Raw genomic sequence first — 15,495 nt, forward strand, 5'->3', positions numbered from 1 at the left:
GATTTTGTACTGTATGAGCAATCTTAAAAAAATATTTCTGCCCAGTTTTACAAAGCTAATATTAATTGATCGAACCAACCAAATCACTGAACTTAACTGTTCGGGGCCACACATTAATTAATAAAGTGCCTCAATGTTGTGCATTTGCACCTCAGCAAGTGTAAGTATATACTCAAAACATAAAAAGAAATATCATTTATCTGGATCTGAGTCGAGTGGATTACTCATCTAATCTTGCATATCAGAGAATTCTGAACTTCTTATCTCCTTCCCAACAACAAATAAATTATATTTCAGTTTTTGTATGTTTTGTTTTTGTTTCTCTCAACTGAGCCGTGAACCTCGACATCAGTTAGATCTTCCTGTTGTGACCATAATCTCCAGCAACATTTCAGTCTACAGTCTATAACTTGGTGTGTTTCTCAGATTGTTTAACGGGTAACATGGAGGATGTTGAAACGCTATCAGTCCCTGTTTTTGGGGGGTGTTTTACTGTGGAGGGTGTTGGGGGGTGGGGGTTGGCGGGGAAGGGGTGAGGGGTTTTTGTGGGAGAGGTCTCTGGGATTTTTTTTTCCGGGTTTGGTCTTGCTCCCGTTACACCAGGTCAGATTCGACCACGCACTGCTCAGTGTACTCCTTCACCAGCTCCACCCGCAGAGTGTTGCGGCAGAAGTCAGCCAGCGGCTCCCAGAGGGGGGGATCCAGGAACACTTGGCACATGATGTGCCCTTTCAGGCTCTCGGTGTGGCGGTGCAGGTGGGTCAGGAACTGCTGTCGCACCAGGCTCAGGTCCTTCCCAAAGACGTCGATGTTGAGGTAGTACCAGTCGTCGCCAATGGGCACGTGGAAGGGGAAGGTGCAGAGGCTCGCCACCGTGGGGCGCTGAGGGTCGTCCACCATCCAGTCGATGTCCTTCTTCAGCAGGATGGCCATGTTGCTGGGCAGGGGCTTGAAGGGCTGCCAGTCCTGCACAATGGTGTTGTTGGGCAGGACGTCCCGCATCAGGCCAGAGCTCAGGAACAGCTGGTGCACTTCCTCGGGGTCCAGGCGCACGGGGGCCTCCATCTGAGCTGGGGACATTCCAGTGTCTGGTCCAAGCTCGGCCAGGCGGAGTTTGAGATCCTCAGCCCGGAAACGGATCAGGAGGATTCCCTGGAAGGAGAATTTGTGGTGTTGTTTTTATTGGTGTTGTTTTTACTGGTGTTACCTTCTTGTTCCTCGAAAAGTCATGGCATACCGCAAACCAGAGGGAGAAACATGTGAAAGGCTATGAGTGGAATGAATAAGCTTTTGGATTTGCTAAATCTTTCGCTTGTGACTCAGAATTTTAAATCCAGTGCATAAGTAACCACGTTTAACAGTGAGGGACCTTGGTGACAAGAGGACACAACACAGTTAGTGGATGCATAAGGTAGATCTTTGCAGCTGCATACACCATGTAGCACAACACAGTCCAGAGGGGAAGGACAAGATGCCATGCTTGCTAACTGGCACTTGCTTTACAAACAAACAGTATGCAGCGGTGAGAGTATATGCTTTAGTTGTTGTGAGTGACTTCTTTTCACGAAATGAACTAGTGCACAATGGTTAGCATCGACACCATCGAACGCTACCTGTTTGGTGATGAGCCGGTACTTCTGGAAGTCCTTAGGTCCCAGCTGGTCATCGCGGGTGAGGCGGCTCACTTTGACGTCGGGGTACTTGGATTTGACCAGCTGGGCACAGAAGCGGAGGAGGACGCCCGCCACCCCCTTGCCACGCTCTTGGGGTGCCACCCTCAGTCCCTCCACCAGCACTGTTTCACCATCATCGATCACGCACACTGACTCCAGGGCAATCTGGGAGAGGAAGACGTGGGCATGGTGGGGGGTGGGGTCAACAGCAGCCAATGACAGCAGTGCAAAGAATTCATTTGTGTGCCAATGCACATTTGTGAGCCACTGTACATTTCTGTCAGTCAGTTGTGCAATATGTCTGCCAAGTGCTACATGCGATGTAATGCATTGTATTTAGTTGAGCATTAGTCTGAGAGCTGCAATTGAATGAAAATGCTTTTTTTCGCCACTGGAAAAAATTTAATTAGAATGAGAATCTGTAGCAGGTGGACTAAAAAATCATTTCTCATTTCAACAGTGATGATGGAATTCAGGGCCAATTTGGAGCTAAAATGTGTGCTGCAGCTGCTCCACGACTAGCACAATGTTGGTTGGAACTATGATGAAACGCTCAATTCTCTGTGCGTACCACTTTGCCTTGCTTCCTGGCCAGGATGACCGTGCGGTTGGTCTCCTGGAGCCAGGCCTGGTAGCGGGTGGGGAGATAGTCAAGGCCGCCATAGATGTCCTGGCTCATAGCCATGATCTCATCAAAGTCCTCCTCGGTTGCCACGGCGAACTGCAGCCCTGTGTGAGGGGGTGGCTCAGGGAGCTGGGGGCGTGGCAGGCTGCTCTCAATCTTCATCCTTGCAGCTGAGAGGCGTAAGAGACAGGAGGAGGGAGGGAGATAGAGGGAGAGAAAAGAAAACCTTTGAGAACAACAAAATGGGTTGGGGGCCCAGCATGCAAGATGTACTTCTGTGTAAGGGACAGAGGATGAACCCAGTTGATATCACCTTGCGTAAGATCACACTCTTTTTAACTTCACGTTTTTTTCTTTTCCAAAACATTTTGCCACTCACCCTCAGTCTCAAAGGGCACGAAGCAAGCATGCTGTACTTGCCTTTAAAACAAATTTACTAAAATTAGTGCACCTCTGTCCTGCCGGCTGGAGCTTTTGGGGGTTTAAATTTGTGCAGAACAGCTCAGGTGTTCCTTTGCGGATTGCCGCTGAGGCAGCTTTGCTTCACCAGCTGAGGGGATGGTGATGATGGCATCAGTAATGCTGCTGTGACAGTGATGTTTCAGCTGCTGTGGGTAAACACAGGTAACTGGCTGAAGAGCGACCCTATGGCATGAGCGTTCAGGCATCTTTGCCACACCTCATTGTTCAAGCTGCTCAGGCTTTGTCTGGCATTTCCTGCACTGGATCTTCCTTGAATGCTATTAAGTCCAAAAATGGTTAGACCAAATTGATCTGGATAATAGTATTACTGTAAATGGACTGTATTCTTAATTGTTTATGAATTGTTTAATTGTTCAGTCAAAAATATCAAGAATTGAGAATCTATTTCCTCTACTTGCACGTGGACAGTAGACTGCAGCCATGCCCACTAATGACCTGTAAGTCCTGGATAACAACCTTTGTTAAATGAAAGAATGAATAACCTAATTCATTATTATTAGTAGTAGCGGCAGTACTAATAGCATACTAATAGCTATTGAAGTAGCAGTAACAGTAGCACAGTAGTCATAGTGTCGTAGTAATGTAAAGTGTATCAAGCCCACCGCAGAATGAAGTGGCAAGCTTGTTTTCACAAGATTTTGGAGAGATTGTCAAGTTCAGATTCAATGGTATTTCAGTGCTGCATGACACCAGCTCTTTGCTGTTTTTTAAAATGCTATGATTTCATAAACTTTACATTGTGTTTGCTTACATTACATCTCTTTATATGAAAAAAATCTGTTGCTGCCAAAACATGCAATAAGACCATATTTCCTTCCTTCCGTAAGTATTTGCTGTGGGCTAGTGCTGTGGCACAGAGAGGACCTCCATGTTCTTATGGAAGACCTGGCAGGCGGGGGACGGGGGGGAATAGGCAGGGCGGGGGTGGTTGGGGGGGGTTAGGGGGGAGGCGACCAGCACGGGCCATGTGCCAGTAGAGGAGACGTTGCCATTAGGAGTTTGGGTGGCACGGTGTCAAGGCTGCGTTCTGTTTTCTTGCGATGCCAGCTCTCGGACCGCGTCGTGCCGGGGTCTGAGGCGACTGGCAGCTTTCCCCACGAGCCCCTCCGCATCCTGCTGCCAGCTCTAATCCCCGCAGTAATTCCCCCTGGGGCCCGGGGTTCAGCCCCCAGCTCCCACGGAAAACAAACACATTTTTTGCGGGTGAGAAAGAATAGGGGAGATAGGCTGACACGGGGCTCCCGGCAGGGAGAGAGAGTCACGGGAGGCGCATGCACGCATGCATGGCCAGTGAGCGTGGGTATGGACATGGCGGGACCGCAGATGTTTTTCAGCCCGTACTGGAGAGGAACACGAGGTGCTCCCTGTAAAAACACTGTCAGCTCCCTGTCCCACTGGTAATTTTCCATCAGCGCAGATCCACTAACTCACTAACACCGTCCCAATTGTCTGAAAATGCGGCAGCTAAGTCTCTGTACTTTATACATGATTTCCTCTGTGGCAAAACAAGCCCAGCAATGTTGGAGATGCCGTCAGGAAAAATGCTGACCGCAGAAACGCACTAGTGAAATGTTGAGCATTTCAGGTTTCGCACTTCAACGAAAACACTGCCACGCCCAATGGACAGTTAATCATCTCTAATCATTTTGGATTGAGTCTTGTCCACAAAACACCAGTGGCCAGTTTTGTTCAAAAAAATAATGCACACTGTCTTTGCTGAAGTAGCTGAATGGCTTATAGATATCTATTACACCAGCATACAATCAACTAATATCATGTATGACATTAAAATATAGGAGGGGGCCTCATACCTGAATAGTGTTCCCACACATTTTAGATATTTTCTATGACTTTTCAATGATGTTCCAAGGACAAATGTAGGACTTTCAAAGATTTCTTTTTTTATCACAGCAGCATTGAAATTACTGTGAAATGGGGCCACTTAAAAATATCTTTTGGTTGCCTGGACACACTTGGGGATACTTATAGCAGTCACCATTTCCTTGGCTAAGGACTTAATGCACAGACCATCAAGCTAGCCCGCTTGTTAGCAATACCAACACACTGACACTTCTGGATTTGAGAGCAAATTGTAAAAAGATAATGAGCAAGCCTGGAATGCATCTTTTTCTCTCATCTAAAAGGATATACTTTTCAGATTTTTCCACAACTTTCCAAGGATAGAGGGCTTTTGACCACTTTGCACAATCTTTCCACAACCTTTAAAGGATGAAAAGGGCTGTGGGAACCATAATTTTTCCATCCAGGAAACACTACATCCATGCATAGACATGTATATGCATCATTTAAGACAAGCCCAAGTACCTGCTGGAGGGCACTGCATATGTAGCTCTTTAACATCCCCACTCATTTGTGGAGTAGGTGGGTTTTGTGATGGGTTTGGGTTTGGGTTGGTTTTGGGAAAGGTGTGTGTGTGCTTGTGTGGGGTGGGGGATTGCAGATCACTTACCTAGAAAGATGTGATGCAATTATCAAAATGACTAACACCCACAATGCATTGCCAGTGTAACTGTATGTAGAGGGGATGGATGGCTCTGATAGGAAACCCATGAGGCCATTGGTGTGAAGGCACAGAATTGAATGCATAATTACATTATCATTCCTGCAACATCCAAAATGATCTTGTGTTTGCATGTGTGTATTAGTGTGTACATAGAAGGGTACATGTTATGTATTTGTGTATCCAATTTCCCCCTGGGGGTATAAGACAAGAGATCATGCTTGCTATCAGGCTGTCCCATGACACTCGCACATATAAATCAGGGCCCTGAGCTTTCCATTACTGCAGATCAATGGCTGACTGTCTCCCTCTGTCATTTCCAATTGGCATCCTGTCCCCTGCCGACAGTCTGTGGCTCCTATCAATCTCTTAGTCATTTGCCTCAACTAACCTCACCCTGGATTAAATTTTACCAGACTAGGAAACACATTCCATGGCATCAATAAATAGTTGGAAAGAGAATTGGGGTGAGGCCAGGCTGGGTAGTGGTAAATTCTAAGGTTAATATAAAATGAAACATCGTCAAAGCTCATAATCCCAGCATAAGCCCAATAAGCCATGAAAGCACATATATGATGAGCAGCTGCTACTGTAGGTAAGGAGCAGGGCTTGTGATTCAAAGGTTGCCGGCCTGGTTCCCCACAGTGGGCCACTGCTGTTGTGCCCATAGGCAAGGTTTTTAACCTGAACTGCCTCAGTAAATAACCAGCTGTATGAACAGATCACATGTAAAAACTGTAAGATTTAAGTTGCTCTGGATAAAAGGGTCTTCTAAGCAACTGTATTTGAATGCACTTTATGAAAAGACTGAAGATGAAAGCATGCTGCATGCGACACTGTGTGTTGCGGCCGTTGCTGCCTAGTGCAGGCCCTTCTCATTGCCTTTGCTGTCTGCTTTTCCTTGAGCATCTAGACAGTGGGTAGATGCTAACTGAGCATAATACATGTTGTTTTGCATATATTGCCTTTGCATTGCCCCATTGAGTTCTTCTTTCACCAGTGCATACTCAACCACATACGCATACATATACAAACACACACACCAGCTCAAAATGCAACCAGGAATTATTCTGGTTATAAAATTGTTATGTTATGTAACATATGCACCCAATTAAACTCAACCTAACACAAAAGACCACAATACAGCACCCCCTACTGGTGGTGTTGATTTATCTGAGGAGGAGAAATAGAGGCAGGGTGACAGTTAATACTATTAATATCATGTTGCTCTCATAATCACTGGAAAAGCACTGGAGAATAAAAACAAAGGCTTTCTGATAAAGCAGAATCCATCACAGGAGCTCTGTGATCCCCTTATGTAATTCAAGGGGCATTGCAACAGATGGGTCACGGTTTCTCACAGATATTTTGGAAGGATTTAAGAGCTTTATTGTTCCATGAAAAAATGATAATCGCTATTGCAATATTCCATTTTGGGAACACTGTGAAGAAGCAGTGTATCTGAGGTTGTTTGATGTACAGTGTCAGAGGTTATCCCCCACTTCTGTGGGGCGAAGAAACTTGATGGTCAAGTATCGCCTGCTAAGGAATCACCCTGAAGATCAGGACTGGAGAGGAGAGGTTTCAAACTAGTCACATGGTTGTAGTTTTTTCCCTGCCCACAACACATGCTCCTGTAATTGGAACAGGCCCGTTTGCTGAAAGGCTAATGTCAGGTGAACACTCATGCTCTCCACGTGCTGTTCCAACAGTGTCACGAAGCAAACAATCCAACCAATGGCCACAACACCGTGGGCCTCTGCCTGGGGCAGCATGATCGATCTCCAGGCCACTGCCATAATGAATTCTCCCCGTGGTGCCAACAACACGAGAGGTATTAACACAGAGGAAGGCCGTTTGGTTACCACTAGCAGCAACTGGTTGTTGGATTTTAGAATAACAGAGACAGGAGTTTCATGCGGTGGTTTCCTCAGGTCTGCACACAGCCAGTCCTGATTAAGCTACTGCTGTGAGCAAAATGCTCACCCTACTGACCACGACTGAATAGACAACCTGTAACATGCCTCATTGCCACTGGAATAAAATCATATAAATGCTTAGAAGTAGCAGATAAACACAAGGCTTTCAAGCCAGTTACTTTCAGTTATTCTTTGTGTGAAAACCTAAATAGAGGGTAAAACAAGGATCAAGACAAGATAATGGGCTGTCAGCCATTCTGGGATGAAAGCCAAAATATGTGTGCAACTTGAAACATATTACTGACAGAGCTGTGTGTGGGCTTTGACTGACTGCACTCACACAGTGGTGCTAAATTTCTGTCAAGCTGGTCCAGTGGCCCACGTACATACGGTATGTGTTCACCGTACAAGGTAATGCTGGATCCCTGCGTGGGCGGAGCAAGGCAGGCATTCTGAGTCACAAGGCCAACGAGGACTGGATGTGAGAGGTGCAGGTGCACGAAATTACACCTCGACTCTGCGATCTATTTACTGTTTAAAGCTTCAGCCCTCAGACCTCATTAGCATGGTTGTTCTGACATGGTTGTTCTGACCAAAATGCAACAGCCACCATCTCCACAGTAAAATCTTATGCTTGGAAGATGAAATTCTTTGTGTAATTCTTTGTGTAAAGCCTAGTCATAGCTTCTGTTCATATGTCCTGTATCCCTCTCATTTCTGAGTGTTCTTCACTCACACATAGATGTAAATGACATAATCCTTATGTCATTTACATCTATTTTTTTCTTGATTTAGGTATTGTCTTCACTGTTTTTTTTTTACAGTAGAATGATGACATTGTGTATAAGAGAAACAGAATGAAACATTCACTCACTTGATTACTTATTTAAAGTGTGACTGGGTTTGTCTCAATAAGCGACCATCACTTGCACCTGGGTGGGCGACTCTGAAGAAGGGGCACCCTTTTGTTCCAGAGAGGGGTCACTCAAAACTTGCGGCTGTTTAGTAAAATTTATCTGACCCAAAATTCCTGTGAGGCAGCAGTGTTGTCACTCGCTGGACATCTACAGAAGATTCCACTGAGGATTATACAGGGATGATTGATCAGGCACTCACACATGGCTGAGTGGATGTATTGTCTTTTGAAAGTGGTCGTAATCCAAGTTTATATTCAATAAAAAAAAAACAGTTAGCTCGGCTTAGTTTTGTGATCAAATTTGCTTCCTTCGGCAGGCACTGTTTTTGTCAGCTTTGAATAGGTTTTCACAAAGCTGCTGAACAAAAATTAAAAAATGAAAAAAGGAAAGCATTGTTTGATCAAATATGTTCTGGATTGTAAGAAATACTACTGTGATGCAGGAAGTAATAATCTTCAATGGGTACTTCCACACCATATATAAAGAACATTTTATGAACTTTGTATGAACTTTTTATGAAAACTTTATTTTCACATTTCATGGTTCATATACTTTAATTATATGAACTTGAAGGCCTCCTATTGTTAGAGTTTCCATACCCACAATAAAACCAAGTGCCATAATTTGACACTGACCAGAAACCAAGGGCTGTATTCACTGTTTTAAAAGCAGCAAGTGATTACAGCCTGGACTACCAAACCCACAGCAAGATGAAGAATGGGAAAACTGCAATGGAATAGGAATAGGAATAGGAGTGCTTGCTCCGGAATATCATGGTCATGTCTGTCTTCATCCAATGACATGATAATAAGGCTATCAGTTGATTTGAACCAAAATTCCTGCCTTCATATTCTGAAGAAGCAACAAAATTGTACTGTTCAGTATTTTACCTTCTGGTTATAGTTGGTTTCTTTGCACTCCTTCATGACGTTTTTTTTTATTTTCTATTTGAGACTTTTCAAAAGGCAATGCATCAAATGCATTTACAGACCAGCCTCCCCTGGAAATGAAACCAAAAAAATCACTTTTGCTGGCTAGTTATCATGCTATCATGTTAGCATGCAGAGGGCTTTAAGCAGCAGCTTGTTGGCTAGTTAGCATACTGCGAGTAGACAGGCTAACATGCCTACGTACTATTTACTGTACGGAGAGAAATGAGTTCATTGGCATGACAGCATGGATAGTCATCCTTGTTTCCACCGTCCATGTAATTCCATCAGTGGTGTCTACTTTTTCAAATCAGCATAAGTACCTACAAAGATACTACAGACGCTCCTCTTTTAAGATTTTCTTTCCATAACATGCCAGAGAACACAAGGAAGGAGTTGAGTGACAGGTGTGGTTGACCAAGAGACATTCAATCAGGTGACCACAAACGTCAGCATAATTATTATTGTAGGTTATGATTTTAACACCCCTTAAACTTGCTTTTATATTGAAAAATCTTCATCCTTGTTTGTTGCTCCATCCACAGAATACATAAAACATGTAGGCTAATTAAAATTGTATACATGTCAGGGAGAAAAAAGACTCTCAGAGGAGGTCACTGAAAACTGAGCTGAATATAGGTGACCCATCAGCTGGCTCAGAAATTCTGTCTGCTGTCCCATGCCAGCTGAACACGACTGGACACAGCTGAACCAATCACAGAGCAGGAGGGTGCAAATGTAAGATCATTGGAGCTTCTGTGTGATGTAAACACTCAATCAAAAAGGTACAGACCCTGGGCTTGTTTTCACCATCCACTGACCAAAAATTAGGGGAGGCAAATGTAAACAATTATAAATGTAAAAAACAAAATTAAGGCAAATTATGCTTATACGTACTTAAATCATAGTCAAATGATAAATCACTACAAACGCAAGCTGATGATTAGCTTCATATTGTTTTATAAATTAAACCCCATTTCAACTAGCACTGCTAAACTGATTGCAGGTAGAACACCTCTATAGCTCACCTCTGTCACCTTCCCTGCTACACCCACTACATCTGTTGTTTATACACTGTGATGTTTGACCCACTTTTGTTTAAATTTAGCCTGGATTTTGAGGATGAACAAAGAAAGAACAAAAGCTGTTTCTGGAGTGTTTATTTCGCTCTTCCTGTTGGAGCAGATTCTATAAATCAGTCCTGTATGCCCTGGTGCATCTTGTGCTGTAGAAAATACTAATGGTTAATCTTCAAGTAGAGGGCTAGGTCAGCCCATCAGGATGAGGCTCCTAAAACCTGTCCCTCAAGCATCACCCCACCCCTCCTCTCTCCCTCTCTCTCTCTCTCTCTCTCTCTCTCTCTTGCTCTCACTCTTTTTCCCTCAGTAATTCTCACATGGTTTAGACTGTATCACTCTTCCCTCCTCTCAGTAAAATGTATCTGCACGTTTGCACTTCTGTTTACATAAGCCCCTCTGGTAAAAACCCCATGACTTCAGATTTTACTCCCCTCCATCTCTCCTCATTTCTCACACATCAGCTTCCCATACAGTGTGAAATCTCTTCTGTTCACTGCTGAATTTTGCTTTTAATTATGCACCCCATAATGAAAAACTATTGATTACCTGTATTGCTCTGGAACAGGCGGGCAGAGGGACAGACACAGTCTGATCGGGGATGTCTGAACTGTATGTAAATAACAGCCATAACCATTACCCATTAAAACACAGAGCTCTGATTCTTTGGCCCATCTCTGAAAAAGATGTCATATAAAAGGGTTGGGGGGTCACAAAGGAAGTTCTGTTTTTACTTTTGTAATGACTCTGAATTTTCCGTACATCTATGACCTTGATGGACAGACAGGAATGTCTCAATGGATGGTAGGCCAGAGGAGTTGCAGAAATACCTAAGCTGTCTTCGACAACTTCACAGAATGTAAGGGAGCACACAAGCATGGTTTCGCCCTGATTCCTATTTAGACATTTCACTTATGATAGCTTGGCTCCTGCTGAAGCTGACACCAACCTGCTTTGCTCACAGCTTTGGTGTTCCTGATCCCTGTGCAACACTATATAAAGAAACATACAGAAAGCCTTCCGTTTTCAAGGGTATCAAAGATTAATGCCATCATGTGCTATATGTTCTTTATGCATTTGGAATTCATCACTTATTCATGCCTTCTCATATATAGAGCGTATGCGTGTTCACTATCCTTTCTCCTTCCCTCTACTCCCATATTTTTCCTCCTGGTCACCTTTTTGTGGGGCTGAATCTACTGATACAATCTCATGCAATTTAATTTCACAAAGATACAGCAACCTTATTTCTAATTATTTTGTTCAGAAGCCTCCACTAATGCAAAAAAATCACTCAGCCACATCTTCATATTTATATTCTGTATTTCACAGTTGTTCTCCTATTATGGCATCCCATTACACTCTCAAATAAATGTATTTTTCCCTGCCCTCTGTATGTGTCTGTATGCTCAAATAGAGTAGGTTTAAGACTACAGTCAGTCAAAAAAATGCACACAGAAAACTAAGTAAAAGGTCATATTAAGGGGAAAAAATGATACAAAATAATGAGGCAAACAAGCAAGAATACCCTCCTAACACTCAGTATCCCATCCCATTTTCCTCTTGTTTTTCCTCTTTTCTTGTTCCTCTTTTCCTTATTCCATTCATTTTTCGCTTGCCCTGTAATGCCGCTGCTTGGGCCACAGGTCGAGAACTAGCACACTATTGAAAACCAGCTGTTCCACTCACAGTGCTTTGCTGTGCCCATAATGTGGAAGCAGTGTTGGAGTGGCTGCCACAGTAGCCTTTGTGATATTCTGTGCCGTCACTGATGGTAGTTTGAGCCGAAGAGCTGGTCTTGTCACCTGATTCATCGCCTCATGCACACACACCAGGCCAATGTGAGCTCACCATTCATCTGAGATACAGTACATACTGTACCAGGATTCCTGATGTGGATCAACCCTCATTTTGTCTCTGAAATAAGTGCGACATGAGGAGGTGCAGTGCGGTGTGGTCCCACTAGCAGGGAGCTTAACCTGGATTGCCGCAGTAAATATCCAGCTCTGAGCAAACACAGCAATACATTGAGATCCACTTATGGTGATGTCACGGTGATGTCATTACTTCTCTGTGAAAGGGTAATGTGTGACTCGATATGTCCTTGAATCCCACCATTAGTGGCTGTGTTTTAATGTGTGTGTGTGTGGGGGGGGGGGGGGGGGGGGTGGTAGATGACTTTAGATAGGAAGAGAAAGAGTGAATGAAGGTGAGGAAGACATCCCATAATGTGTTCCCGTGATGACTTTGCAGTACCCAGAGCTGCACCAAAGCAGGAGACCTTCATAAAACTACTGGGGCAAGACAGTGGTGCAATACTCTCAGTCCCTCACTGCAGCAGCCAGATAAGCTCGAACCAGCACATTCTGTTTTTTGAAAAGAGGAGCTGTTACATAAGCTTACCATACTTTCAGTATGTATAGAGTCTGAGAGAAGGATGAGACTCAGATTTAGAGGTGGCAAATGCATCAAAAGTGGAGACCAATGATGTCAACAAAGACTAAGGACTATTGAAAACCACTCAGAGAAGGAGGAAGAAGATGTAAGTGATGACAAAAGAAGATTGAGAGGGTTGGCACACATTTAAAAATGAGTTTTTCTTTATCCTCTCTTTCTCCCTGCAAAAGCTCCTTGATGCGATTAATTATGTGTACACAGTCGTGTCTCTCTCTTTCAGACACGAATTCCAAACTGCCAGTGGGAATTAGATCACAGAACAGAGTGTATTTTACACAGTTACCTATACTGGCACACACACTACATGTACATACACACGAACGTACGCACAGACACAAAGGCACACTGTCTCGGGAACAAACTTAAAATAATTAATGTACATACTTTGGCATCCACACGAAATACTGCAACAGAAGGTCATCGCAAGAGGCATGACGTTTCAAAGTAGGGCATTCGCGCATCAAGATACAGAAATTCTTATTGCCGTTTATAGTTTGAGTCCTGGTGTTAACATGGTATTGCAATTTTTTAGTACATCGTTGTTTCTGCAGATTTCCCTAAAAAAAAATAAAACTACTCTCATAGACTCAATGTACTCGCGTACATACAGCGTGACAAGTGTACAACCGAGCGCCCTCGCGCTTGTGGAGAAACAGTTTTGTACGCACAGGCTACACATACATGCTGACACACGCATACAGGGACACATGCACACAGTGTCTGTCGCGCAGCATGAAATAATCAGCACGAAATGAAAATGCATAAACTCGTGTTCGGGATCTGTGCTCTCTAGTTTCTGCACTGGTCCCGGGTTATCTTTGGTGGAATGCGAGCAGTTATCTCAGATAAATCGTTCATTTTAAGTCTCCCCGAACACCACATTTACCCATTGTTAACTATAGTTTTTGTGTTGTGGCATTAGTGATACATGGCGGAATTTAGATGCAATGACCTACGTGGGCTAAATGGTTTGATGGCGTTTTAAAATAGAACGTTAAGCCTCACTACCCGATTCTATGGATTCAAGTGCAACTAGCATTTGATATAAAAAAGCTGAAATGTGTTGCATTATCTCTTGTTTACTTTTATGTTTGGAATTTTAGGCGAATATCGTGTTTGCGAAGTGGAATCAAATGTTAAATCATTTACTAAATCTATTTAAATCCCTTTGTTACTGTATGTTTTGACCGTAGTCTTACTGTTACAATGTCGTGTAATTCGGTAATTCGAATTGTTCTATATTGTGGTCTAGATGATGGTTTCATGACAACGTTTATGTTATGTTAAAATCGTATATGACCAAGGATAATTTGCAATCCAATTTATTATTATTTTGTGGTTGATGGAGGTAAATCTGTATTTCAAACTGTAAAACTACGTTGGTGGAAAGTGTAGCATGAATCGCACAGCATTGATGCTAGTTCTGTTCTCTGATCTGCGCTTTCATATTCCACGGCACAAACTAAAAGCTACACTGATTTCTGTCTGCACGTACAGTATAGAGTGACAGGGCCACTGACATGTTAAGTGACTCATCAGTGCCGGTATATAACCATCATGAAAGACCAATTTCATTTCTGGTGAGAGACAATATTCAAGTAATTTGTGTAGTCTCGCTCTCACATATACGCACGCGCGCGAACACACACACACACACACCTACATGCACTTAACACACAAAGATGCTTAATTTAAAGGCACCGTTTTACCATCCCGTCATCCTTTAACCTTCCTATCTCAGTCTCTTTGGTGCATTCCTTAATTTGGGCATAGACAAAATGGCCGATATGGATGAGAGAGGGGGGAAGAGAGGGAGAGATAGATAGAGAGAGGTAGAGAGAGAGAGAAGCGGAGAGACAGATATGAGAAGAGGATAGAGTTGGAGTGCAAGATGAGGAGGGGGTTGGGGACCGAAAATAGGAGAAAAGGGGGGTGGGGGTAGGCAGAATACGAAGAGATGCGCGATGTCCGGTAAAATAACAGCAAAGAGCATTTACATTAATCATATTTAATCAGGATTAACACAATAAACGTAGTGCCAATACCATGATTTAAAATCATTTTAACAATTTGATTCGAGCAGCCTGTGAATTGCAAGCATGAAACACTAAATTTCCTGTTCATAAAATAACGGTATGGGCGTGAATTCACCTACCGTTAGCGTGGCCCAGGGGTCTATTGCTGGTGCGATTGGTCGGCAGGTGTCTGCTAAGTATGCAGCGGAACACAGCAGAGGACTGGATGCAGAACGGTGGCTAAAAGATAAATTCTGTCAGCTACCGGGTCGGGCTTTCCATATAAGAGATTATTGCTTGGCCCCTCCTACTCACGCTTCCACCCCCCACCCCCCTCCCTCCCACCACCCCACCGCCACCAAACCTCACAGTATCCCCCCCTCCCTAATAACCCTCCCCTCTCTCACACGTGCACCCTTTCTTTCTCGCCACTTTAAAAAGATAAATGACCACTGAACAGGACACATCAGAACGGTGGACTTACTAACGCTTGCATCGCTAGCGGATCGGCTTGGTCAAGTTACCAGCGTTCCCCACCTTAATTTTAATGAATTCAGGCAGTCAGTTCTATTCCACCCTCCCCTCTTCCGTCTTTCGCTCCCTCTGTATGTGTAAACGTACGTGCGCGCGCACGTGAACATGTGTGAATTTCCCGCAATCTCAAGGGCGCTGCTGGAAACGAGGATGACTTTGAACAGTTATTTGCAATATACTGCTAAGATATACTGCAAGTCAATATCTCTATTCACCCAGCCAATCACTACTGACATCCCCTCTGTCACCCACTGTTATCAGTCTTTTCATCAGTCCTTATGGCTATATTATTTCAGTGTGTTGAGTTGTATGTTGCTGATGGCAATAAAAGGATCTAAAGGATGAG

The 15,495-nt window shown here is 43.8% G+C and overlaps 1 protein-coding gene across 1 annotated transcript; it reads right to left on the bottom strand.

Moving 5' to 3' along the window:
• Positions 1-509: 509 nt before the first annotated feature.
• Positions 510-15,201, bottom strand: nat16 (N-acetyltransferase 16). Its single transcript, XM_036548655.1, has 5 exons — positions 15,100-15,201; positions 14,756-14,855; positions 2,245-2,468; positions 1,614-1,838; positions 510-1,152 (listed from the first exon to the last, which is right to left on the bottom strand). Exons 1-5 carry the CDS (start codon positions 15,109-15,111, stop codon positions 595-597), a joined length of 1,119 nt encoding a protein of 372 aa, XP_036404548.1. The 5' UTR covers positions 15,112-15,201; the 3' UTR covers positions 510-594.
• Between the last annotated feature and the right edge of the window lie 294 nt (positions 15,202-15,495).

Source organism: Megalops cyprinoides, chromosome 16 (assembly GCF_013368585.1).
Source record: "Megalops cyprinoides isolate fMegCyp1 chromosome 16, fMegCyp1.pri, whole genome shotgun sequence".
In the NCBI taxonomy this organism is placed as follows: domain Eukaryota; kingdom Metazoa; phylum Chordata; class Actinopteri; order Elopiformes; family Megalopidae; genus Megalops; species Megalops cyprinoides.